A 22,429-nucleotide genomic window follows, 5' to 3' on the forward strand; every position below is an offset into this window, starting at 1 on the left:
ATGGAAGAGACAAGTCGGTGGAACGAAGCGGGGGAAGAGCGGAAAAAGCGGTTAGGAGAAAGTGAAATAAAGAAGAGCGAGAGAGATGGGTGGAGGGAGGGAGGGAGGGAGAGATAGAGAAGAGAGAAAAGGTGCACCGTTGCGCACGAAGCTAGGTTCCGCCCGCGGGATTATTAATCAACGAGCAGGCGGCTCTTTAAGCCACCGTCACACCAAAACCACCGGGCTACGATGATTACGAATTTCTACCGTATCCTTCTTTTCCATTCTTTCTATCCCGAAAGAGCCAATCAAACCGGTGACTCGCGAGAAATTAACCGTGGAACGCGATCGATAAGGAATGCGTTTAACCGCCGCCCTAAAACCTATATATCTATCCGGTGTTTTGTTCGAGAGCAAGTGATCGATACCTTGCACGTTTAACGGGTATGAATTTTAATCTTTTAACAACCTAAGGGTAGGCATAAATGATGACTCGTCGATCAAACGAAACTCTCTTTTCTCCATCTACGATAACTGGTTTTTCTTCCCCGAGCAAATTGTTCCATTTCTGTATTTATTCGCACATCGCGCGAATACGAGTAGAGATTTGTTACGATAATTATCGTAATTCGTTCGATTATATTGTTTCCATTACAAATATTTCCAATCGTGAAAATTACGAAATGTATGAACGATCGATAATTGAAAATATAATTTTATGCAAATTTGAGAGAAAGAAGCGTGGAGAGCCACATGCGTGCAATGGCGCTTTTAACGGTATTGATGCATCGCGTCTAATTGAACAAGAAACAGGTCGATAAAACGCAACCGAGGAGGAGAGAGTTGCGGCGGAGGGAAAAAGGAAACGCCACCTGTTCCACGAAGGTTGGCCGGCGAGCGAGAAACTAGTCCGAGAGTCTCGAAAACCTGGACTCGACTGGACAGTGTCGTATAAATTGCGGACGATTACCGGCGCAGACAGGAATGCCGTTCGCATGCCGACGAGGCTCGAGAAAGAGAGGGGGAAAATCTCGGAACCGACGTCTAGTATCTCACGATGGAAATCTAAATGAGATTCGATCCGTCGAGGAAGCCTTCCACGATTCAATCCTCGTAGCCAATCGAGGGAAAAGTGAAACCGCCTTTCTCGCCCTCCACGGTAATTCGATCTGATCTGAACGTGGGCTTACCTTTTTTTCCTTCTTTCTCTCTCTTCTTCGAATACCCGCTTTCACAATATTGGCAAATTTTCGTAACATTTTGCTATATATGATATAAAAATGTTACACTTGTTACACATCTATCGTCAATTAACCTCACTAACCTAACTAACCATATTTACGAAAATGAACATACACGAATCCTTTTCTTTCGAGAAATTCCGTTCTTCAAATTTTTCCGATACTTTCGCGAATTCATTTCGGAAAATTTATGTACAGGTTTCTTTATCTTTAGTCTTGGAACAAACATTTCTCGAACATTAAAAAATATCTGCCGCGTTTCTTCCTTTCGTTTCTTCCTATGAACTGTCAACGAAATATATTTTGCCGATAAGTTAGTCCGCGATCGAAAAATTTTTATCACCGCCATCTCGCGTTTGGACGCTCGAAGCTCCGATTTGTTATTAACATAACAGGATGCGCAAGGAGGTGTCGAGTCACGTGACGTCACGGAGAAGGAGAGCAATATCGTGCGAGAAGGACGGATTAAGGATAAAGGACGCCATATCGAAAAATTATTAATTATTCGCTTTCTGTTGAAAAATTTCCATACTTTTAAGCTCGCATCTTGAAACCTTGGATAATCTTCTTGTGTTAAATTTAATTCTTGAAATTCTTTCTAATTAATTAATTTATTAATGATTAGTTCGAAAAATGTCGCAGTTGCGAACTTTTATTTCGCATTCGATCGAAGGACAACAAAATTATGGATAAAATTTATATGTGAAACTAAGAGAGAAAGTAACGTTTGAAATGCATAATATTTAGAAATAAATTTTATAATAATAAGAAATTAGTAAAAAAAAATCTACCATTATTGTCGATTTTAATATCACATATTAATTGTTAATAAACAATTAAGAAGAATTTCGTTAAAATTGATACGAGAAATTTTTTTGAAGCTCTAGCTACAAGATGCAAGCTCAAAAGTGCGGAAATTATGATTAGAAAACGAGTAATTAATTTTCAACATGGCGTCTTCGATGTCTTAAATAATTAATCTTTGATAAATAATTAAAGAAAAAGAATTTGGTATTAAAATTGATACGAGAAACTTGTCTGAAGTCCTAGCTAAAAGATACAAGCTCAAAAGTGCGGAAATTATGATTAGAGATTAAGAAAACGAGTAATTAATTAATATTCAATATGGCGTCTTCGATGCCATTAAACAACGCGACGCGTTAATCGTCAATAAACGATTAATTAATAGAAGGAATTTCGCGTTAAAATTGATAGGAGAAACTTATCTGAAATTCTAGTTAAACGAGAGTTTAAACATGCAGAAATTTTGAGTAGGAGACGAATAATTAATGAATTTTCCACATGGTGGTCTTCAATGTATCATAAATTATTACTCGTCAATTGTTAATAATTAATGGAAAAGAATTTCTCGTTGAAATTAACGTGAGAAACTTTCTTGAAGATTTGATTCCAAGCTTAAAAGTACGGAAATTTTTCAGTAAAGTGCGAATAATTAATAATTTTTCGATATGGCGTCCTTATCTTTAATCCGTCCTTCTCGCACAATGTTGCTCTCCTTCTCTGTGACGTCACGCGACTCGAATACCTCCTTGCGCATCCTGCTATGTTAATAACAAATCGAAGCTTCCAAACGCGAGATGGCGGTGATCAAAAATTCTTCAACCGTGGATCAATTTATCGACGAATGTAATAGATACGGTTAAAAATTTACAAGTTCGAAGGAAAAAAGTATATTTTTGTTATTTCATATATCGTGTATATACTTTCACACAAAATAATTATTCTCGTGAAGAAAAATTGCTCGTAACGATTCATCACACAGAATGGAAAACGTTGTATTCTTTATATCGACCGAACAATATCAATGTTGCGGATCGAACGAGTTCAAACTTCGAGAAAAAGGTTCGCGGAAATTGTTCTTTCAACCGGTCTTCCTCGAAATTACGCTTCGTCGAAAAAGTTCAATCGCTTTTACGCGAGATAGCTTTTTCGAGCGAAGAGTCGGTGACGAAGTTTAAGACAAATTTTAAATGTATTTCTCTACGGAATTCGCATTAGCATAACGGATATATGGTAATCGGTTCCACGCCATAGATGCAACGTTGAAAGCGAGGAAGCAAAAATTTAAAAATTATCGGATAATTTCCTATATCGAGTATAATCGCGTTCAATGTTAATTTTAAATTAATTTAAAATTATCGCACTTCTCTTTTCCCGCGTTTGTATAATAATTCGTAGATAGAGGATCATCGGTCATCGACGACAAACAATTATCGCTACGATCGCGCGAATAAATTGCCAGCAGTTAAAGGAACGGCGTTATGCACGCAAACGTTCTACAAATAATCGGACGAATTAATTCAACCGGCAGAAACGAAAGTTCGCACAGTTAACGTGACGATAGGCCATGTTTCTTCCCCATTCAACAATTCCACTTCCCGTTATCGCCGACACTTTCCTTTTACACAGGCCGATCTGTGTGCATAATCCGAGGAACGAGTAAAAGCCCATTCCTCAGATTTATCGAACGAGTTCGATGCTATTGTCGTTACCGACGGAGGAAGAGAAAGAGAGCGAGCGAGCGAGCGAGCGAGCGAGCGAGAGAGAGAAAAAGAGAGAAAATATCGGAAAAAGCAGGGGTGTGTCATCCGTTGTTGTTTCGCGCTCGTTAATGCGCTCATTTCATTAATGCGTCACGTTTTTCTTCCTTTCCCTTTTCATTCGCGCAATCAACTTTGATTTCACGTTGATGAAAAAGGGTATATTTAGACGTACATCGTTACATTTTCTTTCCTTTTTATATTAAAATTATCTTCACCCTAGGTTATTATCGAAGGGAAGATCGAAATAATGCGATACACGATTTGAATATTTTCTACTTTTTTGCATATCAACGCGCATTTTTTCATCGAACATCCGCAATTTAATTACACATTTTATACACTCGAGAGCAAAGTATCGTAATAAAAACTGTAATTATTAAGCTATTAAACGAGACTTCCCCTTCCCTTTCCTTTTTATCACCTTCTCGTCTCCCCCGTCTTTTCTTCTCGCCCTATCCCTTTCTGCAGGAAAATTCGAATATAATCTTCGGGATGAACGAGGATTGCTGCGAGGATTTATGGAACGAAAACGCGGAACTATTCTTGTACACTCGTTCGAGAGAAAACGTATCGCGTGGAACGAGATTGAATGGCGATAAAGGCCGAAAGAGAAGAGGGCGCTGAAACTCGAAAAACTGTACGAAGCAGAAGAGGTGGAGGGGGAGTTGGGAGTCGGTGGAAGGAGAAGGATCGTTTCGTACGATGGCGAAACGTACGGTTCGAGAATAGGTTGGACAGAGATGCGTGACGGAGGTCCTGGAAACGGATCGTATATTTATACGAGGAAATAAAAGGAAGTCGTCGCCCCAAGCAACAAAAGAGGGGGGGGTATACGTTTCCATTTCGCGCGTCGTCCTTTCAGAATTACTTCGGATGTATAGGAACGAGAAAGTGAGAATGGATGAAAAAATTAGCCGATATTATATTATTTATTTATTTATTCGTCATTTCAATATCCGATTTTCAAGGATCGTTAAATTATTAAATAATTCGTGTCTCCTCCGTTCAGATATCGTTTGCTCGCATTGAAAACACGATCGATTCTTTCTTATCGTTTATTCGTGCTGATTTCTTTCCAATACTTTTGCGATTTCAATAATTCAATTCAACAAAAGTGAAAAGAAGCGGAAGAATATTTTTACACTTTTGTTTTTACTATGTTATAATTATATATGAATTAGAGTATACGTATCCAGAATATTTTAACATATCGATATAATATAAAAATTTTTTATTTATAATAATTAACGATAATTTAATTTATAAATGTAATTTTGTACTCGAAAATAAGCTAAACATAATTTTAGCTTTCAGTCTTGCATGACTATCCTAATATAACTTCGTGAAAATAAAAATAATTTTTAGAGATAATTTTGAACGTACACAAACTATAACCTCCTCTTTTATTACCGTGTACTGCTGTGCCAGGACTGTCAACAAAACGTTTGAAGGACTTCTCTCTATTACCTCTGCGCCGTCCTGCGAGACTTTTTTTCACCATATTGTTCATTGGTGGAAAGAAGTCTCGCGGAACGAACGCGAGTCTGATTGGTCAACATCAGGAAGGAAACGCCTATTTTCACACGTATTTTTGTTTCTACCGTGGTATTTGTCACGTATACCAGATTCCACACGACGATCCGTATCTAACCTCAATGCTTAGAGAATTCTAACGTTTCATATGACACAAAAATTTTTTTACTTCTCAATAGCTAACGATACGATTTTTAACGATAATTTAATTTATAAATTTCGGATTCGAGTGTACGAATAAGCCAAGAGATTAATAAACCTAGCTACGAAAATATTTCAGCTTGAATGATTGACGTAATTTTATGAAAATGAAAATAATTTTTACGAATATTTAAATGGTGTCAGGATTCCAGAAATGAATTGTATATAAAGAGATACTTTTGTTATCGATCCTACCAATTAAAAAATTAATATGGATTCACAATTGAATTTATCTTAAATGAGATACTTTATCATCACATTCGTTTGGAGAAAAAAATATGAACTTCACTTTTCTTCATTCTCGTTAATCCCTTAAATTTACTTTTCTTGGAAAATCGATACTTTCGAAAAGCTAAAAAAAAAACAGATATCCGTCTAATTTATTCATTCAGTATTCCCTCGGATTGATCGGATTAAATAACAATTATCGGAAATTGGTCTCGGAAAAATTCTATAAATATGTACATTTATTAAATCGCCATTCATCGCGCGTAATTTAACATTTCCTTCGAATTCATTTAATATCGACTCGCGAACAAAAAAATTTCCGGGGAGGGAGGAAAAAAGAGGGAGAGAATCGTTGCTTCGTAAATGATAAATAAAACGTCTCGAGGAATCTCGAGATAATCCTCGGATTTCGTTAGAGAAGGCGTTCAAAGACGGAAAGGAAGTCGTGCATCTTGTTCGATGCAAATGGACGGATCCGATCCGGAGACGCGATAGAGCGACGACAATTATTATCTATAATCCTGGCGGTGGCGATTTGCATAAAGGAAAGAAAGAAGGCAGGGTTGGCTCGATCGAAAGTCGGCTTCTTTCTTGCCCCTATTAAATCGATCGAAAATAAATAAGGAAAAAAAGAAAACTCGTCGCGTCTCGAGAAAACCGGAGGCGGCAAGGACGCGTACAAGTTTTTTTGAACGGGAAACGTCGAGAAAGCGAGGATGAGTAACGGCGACCGCGACCGAGAGAGAAGGAAATATACCGCGACGCGCGAGAGAGAGAGAAGGAAACAGACCGCGAGCTCGGTCGGTAAAAATCAATTTCGATCTTGAATCGAAATTTTTCCAATCCGACAAATCGCATTCGAAAAAAAAGTTTAATAATCCAAAGTATACTAATTCCGCATAATTGCACACTCTTCAATAATTTCATCGTTGATTCCTCCAATATTCTATTCTTCGAAGCGGCGGACAAACGGACCGCATTGCGGAGATACAGATTTGACGCATAATTCGTGGGTATACAAAAAAAGGCCATCGATAAATACGCGACGGTATGTAGGACGGCGGGCGGGAAGCATGGCCAACAACAACGAGGTCGACGAAAGCGCGGCACGATGCGCGAGAGCGCTACGAAAATAGGAGACTCGACGGCTGCCGCCTCGGTTATTATGCATGCCAACGTGTCGGATTAACTAATGTCAAAAGTATTCGAGGCGACCTTGGGACGACCCTTCACCTCGCGAAAAGAAAAAAAAACGATCCGAAACGCTCGTCCCCTGGCGGGACGATTCCCAGAGGGAAGGAACGGAATAGGAACGGCATGGAAAGGAACGAGCGAGCGAGCGAGCGAGGCTCTAATGGTGTAATAACTGAGGAGGTGCGCGCGCATAGCGTGGTACGATCGCGAATTGAAGCTTGGCCCGCCGCTCGTCCAACGTGCGCCTCGATGACGAATAATCGCGGCAATCGAAGGATGATCTCGGTCGCGTGGGTGGGGGGAAGGCACCGAAAGCGTGTCGTTGCAGTTTGCGGTATACCGAGAGAGAGAGAGAGAGAGAGAGAGAGAATATTGGAGCAGTCTGTGAGACGCCAAGCCGCCAAAGAGTCTGGCAACCTCCTCCTCCTGTTCGTCGCCTACTTTTCTCCGAGTTTCGTATAACTAGTACACGATGTTCGAACAATCTTTGTCTCGTCTAGGATGAAACGTTGGCCGCGAACCTGGCCAAAAGCCTCGGCTACGAGGTCACCGTGTCGCAACGTTCCCTCTGCTATTTTTCACCGCTTCCCTCCCCCTTCCTTCTCCTTCTCTTGCGAACCGTCTTCTTCTCCATCGATTTTCTCGGTACATCGAGGGGGAGGAGGGAGGATCGTTCTCTTTTCACGGGAGGATCTTAATTTATGAAAGGGAACGCGAGAACTTAATTGAGATCGATAGAGAAGAGAAAGAGAAACGTTTTTAGTATTTTTTTTTTTTATCTTCTTTCATTTCGTACGTATCGAAAAATTAGGATAAATTTATAAGAATGGAATAAAAATTTAATCGTTATTCGTATTAATATAAATTAATTTAAATTTGTAATATTTACAAATATGGAATTATTTATTTTCAATCGAAAGTTGCGATGTGTATAAGAAAATGAACAGGGAAATTATGAGATCGAAGAGGTAATTCAAGAGTTAATTCACCTTTTCTGGCTGAAAGATTAAGTTGAGTTTATCCATTGAATTATATCCAACTCGTGTTTTGTAACGTGGGCACGCGTTGCCAAATTTCCTTCGAACGTATTCGTCACTACGAATAATTATATCGCGCAGTCATACGCGCGATAGCTCGAATCGAAGGGGTACGCGTCATTGTAATTTTTAGTTACCGGTTTATATTTAGAATTCCAGCCCGATCCTTCGAAGCTTCGGTTTCCATCTCGCGATATTTCGTTACCGAGCGATAAAACAGCGTGAGTCACCGAATTCCAAATGCCCTTCTTGTTTCGTAAACAATTAACCGCCGTGTCTCCGATGCTGCTCTCCGTACTGTAATAAAATCTCTCTCTCTCTCTCTCTCTCTCTCTCTCTCTCGCTCGCTCGCTCGTTCGCTCGCTTCGAATAAAAAGCATTCTCCTCTTTATCCAGCTTCTTAATAACCAAGTTTGTATACGTACGAGAAGATACGAGGTATAAGCGATAAACGTTTCTCTTCGTTTATTTATCTTGGTTGTTCAACCGCTCTTTCTCCTCTTAGAGACAGTTGTCTGAAACTTTCCACGATGCTTGGTAATAAGGTGTAACTAGATTTTACCTTACCATCGGTTAATAACTATTTGGACTTTTTCAACGTAACAATGCGCGTTTTCAATTTCAATGTTGGCAACGATCCAAAAATGATAAAGAAACATGTTTGCGAGAATACAATATACGCAAAAAGGATAAATATTAAAATTATACTTCTCGAAGCTATCTCGTTTCTCTCAATGTTAGACAATTTTTCTTCGCAATTTTTTTAATACTGAAAGACTAAGGAATACGTTAGGGAATATTATATTCTACTATTCTAACGTAATTTCATGAAAATAATTTTCACGATTTTGATTATTCAAATTATAGCTCTTCTAGTAATACTATGTAACGTATATAGAAAAAGTTTGAGGGTGGGGATAGAAGCTCCTAGCGAAGGATTCTTCCCCTTCTTCCCCTGTGCCGTCCCGCGAAACTTTTCCACCAGAGGGAGATAACGTATAATTTTTACGATCGAAAGAAGCCGTGCTCTCGAAATATAGTTATTTCAACGGGACGAAATTGTTGTCCGTTACGAAAAATAAAATTCCAAACGTTTTTTATTTTTTTTTTTAAACAGATCGAAGAACATTGATTGATTCATTTAAAAGAAATGAAATAAATATATATATATATACATTTGTAATTAACACAATTTTATAATAAGGAATAATCGGATTACTTTACATTTTCGAATATATAGATAATGTAATTTTAATTCGCCGCGTGTATAATCCGATTCGATTCGTTATTCGAAACGAATATCAAAGTTAATCAAGAGCGGGGACGGTATTACTGTCCATAGGACAATCGAGAGGTTTCGTTTCGTCGGCGAAACCGATCCTACACGATTTCTGGGCTGGATCACGCGCGCGTGGTCACGAATAAGCGAGCAACTATTGAATAATTCATCGGAGGAGGGAAGTACGTCGAAAATTGTTAATATATCGCGATTTTACAACAACGCATTCGTTAGGACGGGCATAACGCGTATAATGACGATAATAATAATTTTTATCGCTATCCCGCCCGCATTCGAAATTCGAATTCCTCCCGATGATTTACGTTAATCGCACGCGAAATATTCTTCTCCTTTTCCCTCGATTATTACACGGTTACGGATTTGACGATTTTTATCCTTTCTCTCTTTTTTCTCCCATTCGCGTCACTTCCCACGGTTATTATTCCATCCTCGTCTCTCCTTTTCTCCTCCGTGCTCCACTAGGTCGCGTATTAATTGAAACGTTACGTCGAAAACGACGTTCTCTCTGTTGTTATTGTTATTGTTGTTGTTATTGTTTTCGTTTCCTTTTGTTTCGTTAACGCGTAACCGTACACCGCGGGTTAAAAAGAGAGGAAAGAGAGAGAGAAAGAGAAAAAAAGGAAAACGTTGCTTTCGTCGATGGTGAAATATATTCGCGGCGCGCTTCTCTCACGCTTCTCCTCTCCGCGCTCCGGTTGACAGCTTCCTGTTCCGAATTTGCACACGTTTGATATTCATGCTTGTCACTCGTGTGATATCCACGAAACCGTTGTTCCTCTAAATGACTTTGACACGGTATATCAAAATTTCTTCTTTTTTCCTCTCTCTCTCTTCTTTTTCATATCGCGAATATATCTCTCTGTACAAAACGAGTTTCGAACACTCGTGGAAAAATTGCATGGAATTTAAATCGATACGCGACAAGTTGCGCCAAGATCGGTTCCACGATAACGAAGATAAAATCTGATGTATTTCCAATACGTAATCTTTCTTTTTTTTTTCCCTATCTTTTCTATTCATCTACATTCATCCCCGAAATATACGCACAAAGAAAGAGCACTCTTCCCATCACATGTTGAAGATAAATGAAAAATTTCCTCGATTGTCTTAAATCTAAATGGTTTAATAACCCGAATAAAGAAACTAGTGCAGAATAAAATGCGAGTTAAGTTGATTTAGTAATTTCTAGTAATTTATACACAAATTTCGATCATCTCGAACGAATGATAGCTGATTGGACAAAATTATTTTTCTCCCGTTTTGAGCTTGCATATGAAGACTTAGTTTTTAAAAAATATAAATTAAATCAAAAATACATATCAATAATCAATATATAAACTGGACAATTGGAATGGAATATTTCGAAGAAACGGACGTTAAGGAAAGAATGCTTAGTAAAAGAAGAGGTTATGGCGGTTCGCTACCAGACGATCCTAACCTATAAATTATTCCATAGATATGGGCCTAAGATTTTTAAGATTTTTAAATGAAACAACGATAGATTAATGAAAATTGTGACTTGTAATATTGCTCATTGAAATTATCAATAATATATATATTACAAGATGGCGGACTCGTACGTGTCACTTAATACACTTTCGCAGTTCTGCAAATCAAACATGGCGGTAAAAAGAAAAAAGAAAAAAATGAAGAAAAATAGAAAATTTCTATTATTCCCACGATTTGAATAATTAAAACAAATTTGAACAAAATTGAATAAATTTATTTTAATAAATTTATAAATTAATAAATTTTAATTAATTTTAATAAATTTATTATATATTTTATATAATTTATTAAAATTTATATAAAATTAATAAATTTTAATAAATTTACTTTAATAAATTTTAAACAAGCTTCTTGAAAAATTTTCAAAAACATTTCTCAACTTTTGATCGAATTTTATCTGCCTATTTCGTCTACAATATACGCGTATTTATTTTGTTAAAAAGAGAATTAAAAATTTCAATACGCATAATTTTCCTCACAATTTGAAAATAAATATTTATCTTATATTTCCTATAAAAAGTGGAAAAAGTTCTCGAGAATCAAGTATCCCGTTTCCGAAACTGGGAAGAGAGAGCGAGAGCGAGCGAGAGCGAGAGAGAGAGAGAGCGAGTCTGGAAATCGAGAGTCCGGTCACGGGATGCAAATGCTTTGGACGGCTCTTTCCTCCCTCTTCGCGCCTCTGACGCGGCTCATTTTTGCCCGATGCGCCCGCCCCCCCCACCCAGCCGACGGACGATTCTATCGCGGGCCTGAAACCGTACACCGGCGCACATACACCGCCGCTGATACGCTGAGAGGCTCGAGGCGAAGAGGAGGGGAGGGGGGAGGTGGTGTATACGTGCTTGGAAAACGTTTCTCGCCGATGACTACTCGTCGCTCGATCATCGACCAACGCGTCACTTCCCCCCACCACCACTCCCGAACTCTCTCACTCTCTCCCTTTCCTTTTCCATCACGATCATTTAGAAGCGTTTAGATCCACCTGTCAGCTCAACTCGGTCGGTCACTCGAGCGAACCGAGGAAAGCGAATGTTCGAAGATCACGAAATTTTTCGCGCGAAAATCGATACGATAAATCGATCGAGGAAATAAAGAAGATAAAATTCGGATGGAAAGCGTACTTTTTCGTAAAAATAATATTTTAAAAATAATTCGCGCGAGTTATTGCTCCTCCATCGAGGAGGAGGGGGGGGGGGGGAAGGAAGAAAAGAGAGAAAAGAACGCTACTCACTCCCCGACTCGTTCGCCGTTCCAGCACCGTTTGTCCGGATACTCCTCGCAGATCGTGTCGGCCAGGGTGCCGTAGAAGGTGCGAGACCTGACCACGCTTGCCAGGAAATTGCCGAGCTGCACGTGCAACTGGGACGGCAAGGTCCGGCTGGGCGGCGCAGCGGCAGCTGCGTGCATCTCGATCCCGCCCGACGACGAGGACGAGGACGACGATTTCCCCGTTCCACCGGCTGCGTCCGCGACGCTCCTCTCGCTCGACGGCGATGGCTCCAGCTCCGAGCGGCCGCACACCTTCCTCACCTGAAACGTGATCGTCGCCAACGTCTATTTATCCACCTCTCCACCAATCGGCGCGTTTCGAACGAGTTCCGCATCTGCTGTCGCGTTTCGTTTTGTCCTCTGCGTTACCTTCGGCGGGTAAAACAGAAAAAAAAAAAAAACTGTAAACATCGAGCGAGAAACCGTTATACCCGCGCGAATGGTCGATTGTTCGAAGGAACGTTCTCGTTTCGAAATATTTCATATTTAATTTCCGCGGTTGTTTTTAATCGATAATATCAGGATCTATTGGAAGCTTGGTTGAGAACGCAAGAGAAGGTTAAATCCTCGAGGGAGGAAAGAGAGTTGTAAAAAAGGAAAACGAGGTTGTAACAATTTTATTATACGAAGAAATGAGGAAAGAAAGCGGGAACGAGAGAGAGAGAGAGAGAGAGAGAGAGAGAGAGAGAGAGAGAGAGAGAGAGAGAGAGAGAGGGAAGGTTTCACGCCCACGCGTGGCGGCGTCTTAATTACGAGGCCGAGCTTGTCGGATGGTTTTACGATTATGCCGGTTCGAGAAGCTCGAGAACCGCTTACTTCCTTTTATAGCCGGCGTTAAAAAGTAATTAGGACGGGAGTGTTGCGGGGGAGGCGAGCGCGGAGGGGGCGAGGGGGGGGAGGCGTGTCGGCAGATACGAACGATAACCTTAATGACGATCGCGTATGCAAACGTTCTCTTGCGCAACTTTGCGCTTCGAGATAAACGCGCGACAACGTGGAAATTCCTTTCTCGTCCGACGGAACGGGAAATAATGCGTACAAAATTCAGCGAGAAAAGTTAATTTTTCAAACCTGAACGCGGTTGCTTTCATCGAAAAATATTGGAATAGAAAAATGGAGAATTAATTCGAAAGAATAAAATGAAAAAAAAGAATTATAATTTATAACGAAAAACTTTCGTCTTCTTTTCTTTCATCCTCGTGCAATTTTTACGTTCGATCATTTTTTGATCTTTCTTCGAAATCGTGGAATCTTTCGATTCGCCTCGTTAGATATATTTCGCAGTGTAGGAAGAAAGGAGGCGACTGTGTTCGTCACCCTTGACCCGGAATATAAATGGTAATCGTGCGCTCCGCTTATGCGCCGCGATTCAAATGAACGAGATTAGAAGATTGGAGGATTATCTCTTGATAAGCACGCATACCGAGGTAATAACGCAAGATAATGGGCCGCGTGGTCGCAGAACGACATCTCTGGCACGGAGAGCGACGCGTGGGAGAAAAATCGTCTGTTGCTGGCAAATGGATAGATCTTTATAAATCTATCCGCGAAGAAAAATGGATTAAAGAGAACATAGTTTCGTGAAAATAATTATTTGCCGTGTATGATAATTAATTGTATTGAAACAAAATTTCTTAAAATTTTAAATTCTCTTTTTAAACACGTTTTTACGGATTAAATAAAATAGAGAGAAATATTTTGTTAAATTATTAATGTAACATCTCGAAATATCTATTTTAATTTAATAAATAAATTAGTCGAAGAAGTAGAAATTTTCTATTTTTAATGAAATTAATATAATAAAAAAGCAGTATAATAATTTTGTCTCCTATTCGAGTCACTATACTCGTTCGGCGATAATCGCTACTGCCACGAAATCGGAACTTTCTCGTTACGTAATCTCACCGACGGGAGAATACAAATACGTACCAAATCCTGCCTACGCGATATCCCCTCCCTCTGAAATGCACATGGTACGACCGAAAACTTGGAGAAAGATAAACAAAAAAATATGGAATCATAAAAAGTTAACTCGCATAATAATCTTCTATCGATAATTCGTTCGTATTACAATTAGAAATTAATTCAAATTTTTCCGAAGAAACGAAGCTTCGAATAAGAGGAATCATCCGTTTGCACTTGAAACTTTAGGCCTCGGCCTGTGCATTGAGGGTGGTCAGGATCGATAGGGTGGATCGATGTTACCGCGAAATCGCGCTGACGAACAGAGGAGTATCGATGTCGGCCGATAACGAGACGATGAACCGATCCCCCATTAACCGCGATACCGAAATCTTACCGTTCGACGGTAACGCGATATTTCTTACGTGTTGCGCGGCTGATTCGTTACCCGCCTCTTCCTCGCTTCCTTCCTCCTCCCGCCCATCTCATCCCCTCGCTCTATCCCGAGCCGGCGACCGCAGGTGAGTCATGGGTAAACGGTAATCGAAGTTGGTGTGAATTCGACTCCAACCGAGGAGTCGAGGAGGTTCCAGGAAAACGAGATTTCGACGAAACGGGATACACAATCGGTTGGAAACGTTCTCGTTCGATCAAATTTTTGATAATTCGATTGAACCAATTTCGAGAAATGATTATTCGCTAAATATTTGAATGTTAATCGAGTTTGTAAAAATTGAATCGTTTATTCACCGTTACGCCAACAATTAGCCGAACGATAAAAACGTGGAGAAAGATATAAATGGTACGAAGAACGTGAAAGGAATAAAGGATATATATATATATATATATTCAATATTGAACGAAGGCTTTATGGGTTGTATAGAATTGAGGGAGACGAATACTCTGCGGATGTAGAAACATTCCACGTTGAATGGAAAGAAGAACCTTTTTCCAACGATCGAGGATCAAATGCATTTGAATATTGCCTAGCTAAATGTATACAGAAGAATCGAAGAGTCGCGAATTGCGAGACACGGAAGAAGACACGAAGGAATGCGGATTGATTAATTTGGATGGAAACGCTTATTTTCACAAATTCAATCGACGATTATAGACTAATTATAATTCGTAGCGATAATTTAATTTATAAATGTAATTTCGTAGTATAAACACTATATGTATTTTCGAAAATATTTCAATCTTGAATGATTATTATCCTAACTTCACAAATGAAAATAATTTTTACAATTTTAAATATTCGAATCATAGCTCTTCTACTTCTGTAGATAGTAGCGTTAGAATTGTCAACAAAGAAGACTTTGAAGGACTCTTTTTGTTTTCATACCGTTCTGCGAGACTTTTTTCACCAGCGAATAATATTGCTCATTGGCGGAAAGAAGTCTCGCGTGCTGATTGGTCAACGTGAAAGGAAACGCCTATTTTCACACGCATTTTTGTTTCTACCGTGGTGTATGTCACATACACCAATTCGGTATAACGATTCGTATCTAAACCTCGACGCGCAGCGTAGGTATATAATCCAGAGAATTCTAACGTACCGACAGCGCAAAAATTTATTTATCTCTCGTCACTTTCGATTCGATTTAATTTATAAATGTAATTTTCGTATTTGAATATAGATATAGTTTCGAAAATATTTTTAACTTTTAATCTCGAACGATCTTCTTATGTAGCATACAGTGTCAGGATTGCCAACAATATCTTTAATTATTTTAGAATTTTATACCTTTCGGGCGGGGATTTCGAAAGCGATTTTCGCGAAAACGAGTGTGAAACGTGCCTAAATGTCGAGGAATCCTGTATCCAGGCGAGAGGGGACGATTGTAATTTTTCAATTCCTCCGACGTGAAATATATCTCAAGTTTCCTTTCCTCTCCGCCTCGAAATATACGAGGATCGTTACTTCGTACAACTAGAATCTCGCCTAGTCTAGAGGGCGCAATTCATCACGAGATCCATCCTTTTCATTGGTGGAAAATAATAATTGGGGGGGTAACACACACGAATGCTCGAAAATCTTCTTATTACGAACACTAGAGGCACTCTATCGGACGATTATCGAATTTCGAATAATTTTCCCCCTCGGTTCAAGGTTCTCTCGCTGCAAAAGTTGGCGTTGTAATCGCGTAACGAGTTTAGTTCACCAGGCGAGGCCAACTTTTGTTCCCAACTTTTTATTCTCTCTCCCCTCCCCTTTTCGAAAAAAGAGCAAGATAATTATCCGACAATTAAATTCAATATTTCGAAAATTATTGTCGATCGATTAATTATCGAAAAATTATCGCTTTTCTTCCCTGATAAACGTACTCGAAATATTCCCCTCTAATTCAAGCGGAATTCGAAAGATTCGTAGCGTTGTGACAGGCGTTGGGGAAAAACTGGTGCAAAGAGTGGAAGGCGTGTCCTCAAATACCGATGAATAAACGCATGCCAGACAATATCGTTCACACACGACACGTCTCGAATTGTATAATAATACGATTCGAAAGAAAAAAAGAAAACAATTGTTCTCCACGTCATATTTCTTCTTCGATTAATTTCATCTTGTTTGTAACGATGTTTGCACAATTTTTTTTCCCTCAAAATTCAAGTTGACTTAAGTGGAAATTAATAATAAGAGATATAAATGTATTCAACTCGTTATGTTTTAGAAATCCGATATAAATATCGATGAAAATTTAATTGAATTAAAAAATATTCAAATGTGATCGGAAAAATAAAAATTTCGAAGGAGGGAAAACGCGGAGACGACACGAGGGAAGCTCGCTGCTCGAATTCCTCGAGTGAACTGGATTAAAGCTGGAATTTGAGGGATCCGGCATACCGGCCGTTTATTAAACGATACATCGTGTTTCACCTTCTTGGACGCGTCCAGGAACGCGAGCGAGCGAGCGAAGAGACGAGTCTATTTCGACGAGATTTCCATTTACCTCGGTTCGTTTCGAGGAGTGGGGGGATCGCTTCTTACGCGTCGAAATATTAAAATTTTCGCACGTCGCTTTTAAATTTTTTTCCCCCGCGCGAAAACACGCGCACCGATTCAAGAAAAGATATATTTTATATTTGTAACACGTAATATTCGAGATATTAAGGGCTTGGAAGGGAGGAGCAACAAGTTTGGTTAACGAGTGAGAAAAGGTGTCGTCGAATATTTATTTAATATCGTGTTGAACAATCTTGAAAGTATCGAGGGAGATAAAGCGATGCGAATAATTTTCGTGGGCAAGAAAACGTTAGATCGAGCCCTTTAACGCGTTGGAAAAACAATTTAATCGCCTCCGAAGGTTCGAGTTAATTCCGTTATCGGGGCCGAGTTTCGTCCGCGTATCGTAATGGAATGTAAATGTAACGCGGTAAAACTCGAGGTTTAGATACAGTCCTCCTAGCTGCCACGCGAAGCTAACGCCGTTGTTGCCCCGTTCCACCGATCCCACTTTAAGCCTATTTTATTTTCACGGCCCGACGTGGGAGCCAGTCTCGGAATAACGCACACGGAAACCTGGGACTAATTCGGTTTTCGTACGCGAGATCTTTGCGGTGAAATTACGAACGAACGAAAATCGAAAATGAATGGAAAATAGATTTTTCTCTATTCGAAAATAATCGTCGAAAGCTTATATACGATGCATATAATTCATAAATAACCCTATTACCGATCGTATGGAAATTTAAATATATCGTATCATGTCGATAACTCGTTAAAGCGAACAACGTGAATGGAATATTATTATATACGCGGAGAAGAATACATGGGGAAAATGATTGGCCGCTCGTTAAAGCGAAATGACGATTGTTTGTTCTCTCGATATATCGGAGAATGTATCGTTTATCCGTTTCATTCATGAGTTTGGAAAGACTATAATTAACCGCTGAGTCAAATTTATTAAGATGACGAGGGATAATAATGCGGAGGCGGCAGTGTTGCCTCGTTCGTCTTCGACGCGTGATTAATCCGTGTGGAAAGAGCTTTGCGTGGAAATGGATGAACCGTAAACGAGTTAATCTGGAACGAATCTCGCTCAAAGGCGAGTTTCAAATTCTCCTTTCTCTATCTCTCTCTCTCTCCTCCGTCCGTAATAATAAACCTCACATTTAGAAATTAGTCTCGATTAATCGTTTGTCTTGCGCGATTTTGTCTCCAAAATTCTCTTCGTTTCGATCTACGAACCATCGAATGATGAAAAAGATTGATCGAACTTTATAGAAACGATGAATTTCGCTAACCGAGCCGACGAATATCTATCCTACCGTTCTATGTTGTACGATCAACGAAGTTCTCTCTCTTTCTTTCCATAGTTCAATTTATATCCATTGGATTCGCAATAATTTATAACGCTTTTGTTAAACATGGTATTCCGGCTGATGAACGGCCATCAATCTATCACGCCGTGCGTCGTACGATAAAACGTGTCACGGTCGTAACAACGCAAGCAAATATTCGTTTGCCTCTTGTTTCTATTTTTCATTCGTTCGAACGAAAGCTTTTCGTTGAAAGCGGTAGACGGAGCGCGCGAGGCGCGACGCGAAACCACGTGACGAGCGAGTCGTCGAAATTCGGCGAGGAGGGCGCGAGTGTTCCGACACGAAATTAATTTGTCCGTTTTAGCGGCGGGCGTAGTCGTTTATCAACGTAACGTTGTTTAAACCTGTTTGATTTGTGCACGTACAAAACGAGGCCGGCCTCCTTGGAGGGATTTGAATGCTGCACAAAAGCATTACCTAACCAAGAACGGATTGTCGCCATTCGCGGAGTGCAACACGGTAATCCAGTTAAGACTTTCCATACGTTCGTCGCGCAACTCGTATATTCGTCAATTCGATCATATACATCTTTACATCACGCGAGCTGTAACGAGTGTAGCACAACAAAGTCGTATCGATTCAACGAATTCGACGAGCGTGAAATAAATATTACTTATATATCGAATTTTCGCGATTCGATTCAAACAATTCGACGAGATTCGAAAGAAGAAAGCGTCTCAACTGGATAAGGAACGAAATGCGAGAGAAACGAGTGACAGGCCGATTACTCACGGGTTCAAAGTTCAGCCAATTTAACCAAGTTGACGTCACGGACACTCGTCCACCAGTTGGCATACGTTTCGCCTCGAGGCAAGCGAAACGAGCGGGAAAAATATTAAACGGGAATACGCATTTTCGGTCGAGCCGATACTCTCCATTAACCCTTCGAATAACCAACAATTGCGGTTAATTTACGCCACTTTCTACTCTCTCTCTCTCTCTCTCTCTCTCTTTCTCTCAATCTCTCATCATCGAAACATTAAACTAAACGCGAGTTTCATCCCCCGAGTTTCACTCATAAATTCATCATCTTTCCCGTTACTTAATTATTCGGTTAATGAATTCGATTAAAAACTCGACGAATTAGATTATTGAACAAGAACGAAAAGCGAGGATCGCGCATAATCTTCGGGGAGAATTACGCACGGCAGTGAAACTTGAACCGATCGTCGAGGCGCTCGAGCAACTAATTTAATACTTATTCTCAACGCGGGGAGAAAAGGAATTTCGCCGAGAATTCGCGAAAAGGGGTGTGTTTATTATCTGGGGACGGCCCTTTATAAACAACATAGTTACGCGCGTTAAGATACGAATGGTAGCTACGTGATAACCAGGAACCTTGTACCAGAAAAGAGGGATAAAAGCAGGGAGGGAGAGAGGATGATGTAACGGAACGATGAAAAGCGAAAGTATTTCGTGCGTTGTATACGCATATGAATATTTATAATTATTCTAATTCCAATCGATTTAAATATAAATACTAGTGAGATCATTCTTCAACCATATTCCATATTTTATTATTCAAGATATTCGTCCCGTGTTAAATTCCTAATCGATATCAATTCCCCTCTTCCTTTCTAACGAGGAAGTTGCAAATTGTTGGAAAGCGTAAAAGGTTAGATTCGATCGAGATCGAAGAGGGGCAAATCTGGAAAGTATGCGGCCGACGAGAGGGGGGGGGGGGGAGAGAGAGACTTAAACGGGTAAATGAAGTTGGAGACGGTCGCCTCGACCTCGTCGAGGCCCAGTCGCGGAGGCGAAGCGGGAGCCGGTTAAGGCGGGCATTGTCGGCCCCGCAAAATACCTGGGAATCGATAGCGAGTTCGAGTTCGATCCTCGAGCACGGTCGGCGAGTCAAAGCGGGTTGCAGCGGCGAACGATGCGTGGAATGCAATGGGCGCGCCGCGGGGTGCTCTTCTCTCTCTCTCTCTCTCTCTCCGCGTCCCGCCCCACCCCTCTTATCTTCCCTCCTCTTCCCCCCACTCTCGCTCCCTACCCGCCTCTTCTTTCTTCCTTCCTCCTTTGTCGCCGTCCTCGTTCTTCCTTTCTCTCTCTCCGTCTCGTTCCTGTCCGCGTCTACAACACGTGGTTTCCGCGAAACTTGGCTAAACTTTTTCTTTCAATTTCTCTTTTAATTACATTCATCGACGTGTAGTTTTTTTTTTTTTTTTTTAATCTAAATTGAAATTATTCTCTTAATATATAGTATTTTATTTTATTCGACGATTATTAATATAAATTATCGATATAAGTATCTCTGAAATTTTTCGATTCGTTCTCTCGTTATTCGTCGCGCTTCGAAAATGAGATAAATTTTATTTCGTCCGATTTGAGATTGAGTAATGATGATTCGTCTTAAAAGATTCTCATCGATGAGTCGCAATTTTTATGACGGAACATAAACAAATAAATGTGATCAATAATCAACGAATTTATTTGTATTTAAAGTTTCTTGATTTTATTTCGTTGAATTGAATTTTTTAAAATCTAAAAATAAAAATAAAATAAATAACGTTGTTTGGAATTACAAAAAAAAAAAAAATGTAATTCAATTTTTTACATACGATTTATGGCAATTACACGGATATATCGACATTTTTATTCACAGGAGCGTGATCAACTGATTAACGCAAGTACTTCGTTTCCCTCAAATTGGCTTATCGATGCAAAAAAAAAAAAAAAAAAGTATTTCTCTGATATTAAAATTCAATGATTTAACTTTGACTTTCCACTTTGGTTAAATTCGATATACCTGTTTATAATTTGTTCATACGTATTTATATTTTACCAGTGAAAATTTAACGATTGAAATTACTTCATACGATAAATTATCGTTCGAAACGATAATAATAATCGTACCGAATGGTCGAATCACGAATAAATGTTACTTTCAATAAGCGAAAAAAATTGTTTAAAGTTGTCCGACTCGACCTCCAAACAATGACAAACCAGCAGCTGCTCTATCGGCGGGTGAGCGAACTAAAATTTTCGAGTCAACGTATTTGGTCGGTTAACGAGTGTTTGTTATCTCACGGTAAAGAAGTTTCTCGGTTAACCGAAATAAGTTTACGAAACTGGGACGGGACGACGGGCGCGAGTGGACGAATGAAAAAAAATTATACGAGCGAGCGAGCGAGGCAACTATACTCAGTACACGACCGTGTATAGTTTCTGCAGCCGAGAGGAGAGCGAAGGATCGAAATTCGAGCGAGCAGAATCCCTGCGAATCGATCGAACCGCTTCGCCTCGTTTCCCTCGCTATATCTCACCGGCGAACCTTTTGCACGTTGTTGATGCGTTGAACTCTGGTAATCGATTCTTAGAATACTTTCCACCATCGCGCTCCAAGAGATAGTAGACACCCCTGCACGCATTCGATGAAAATTCGAGGCGAGATAACCGAAGATCGAATCCCCTTTGATTTAGTAAGCTTTCGTAATCCCTTTTGCTAATTTCGTTCCGTTTAGAACGGCCCCGATTTCAAACGGCGCCCGTCCCTCTCCACGAAGGAACGAGACGATAAGTCGATTACGTGGCACTCGTTCAACAATGATCGATTCGAACCACCTTTAAACTTTATTCTTCTTTCACTCCTCCTCCGCGAGAGAACGGTTCGAGAATCGATTGAAAATCCACTCTGGAGAATATCTCGAGAGAGAAGTGAAGCAGTTGGAAATCGATTCTTATTTTTTTTCTCTCTCTCTCTTCCTCGACTGAAGTGCTAAACCCTCTTTTCCGAAGGACCAGGCAACCAACAGGTCTTTTTTATTATTTTTTTTTTTTTTGTATATACATTCTAGCAAAAGAGTGAAAAGCTGCGATTTGTTCGCGAATGGATCCGATCTGGATGATCGATCGAAAAAGATTTTATTGGGTGGTTGCTAAGCCGATCGTTTGGTTCGAGTTACATCGTCGATAGAACGATGACACGCAACGAGACTCCGAGATGCGATAACTTGGCGAGGTTGAAATCGAAGTAAGACGATTAAAACGGACAGGTATCGCATTATTTCTACAACGCGATGAGCGAAATTGGGGATGAGAGTATTATTCGTATCTGGTAAAAAAAAAAAAGTATAAAATTTTTATGGTCAATTAACGAATGACTCATGGTTAACCTCGACTCGAATAGTAGCAATAGAAGGG

At 39.9% G+C, this 22,429-nt stretch overlaps 1 protein-coding gene across 2 annotated transcripts in view; it reads right to left on the bottom strand.

Moving 5' to 3' along the window:
* The window catches only part of LOC552545 (division abnormally delayed protein), a 91,122-nt gene that overhangs the window by 16,150 nt on the left and 52,543 nt on the right, over nt 1–22,429 (bottom strand). For both annotated transcript variants that reach the window (XM_026440932.1, XM_026440933.1), the window contains exon 5: nt 12,021–12,319. In XM_026440932.1, the coding sequence (XP_026296717.1) occupies nt 12,021–12,319 (299 nt within the window). The remainder of the gene's footprint in view (nt 1–12,020; nt 12,320–22,429) is intronic.

The sequence above is a fragment of the Apis mellifera genome, linkage group LG5, assembly GCF_003254395.2.
Source record: "Apis mellifera strain DH4 linkage group LG5, Amel_HAv3.1, whole genome shotgun sequence".
Taxonomy (NCBI): Eukaryota; Metazoa; Arthropoda; class Insecta; order Hymenoptera; family Apidae; genus Apis; species Apis mellifera.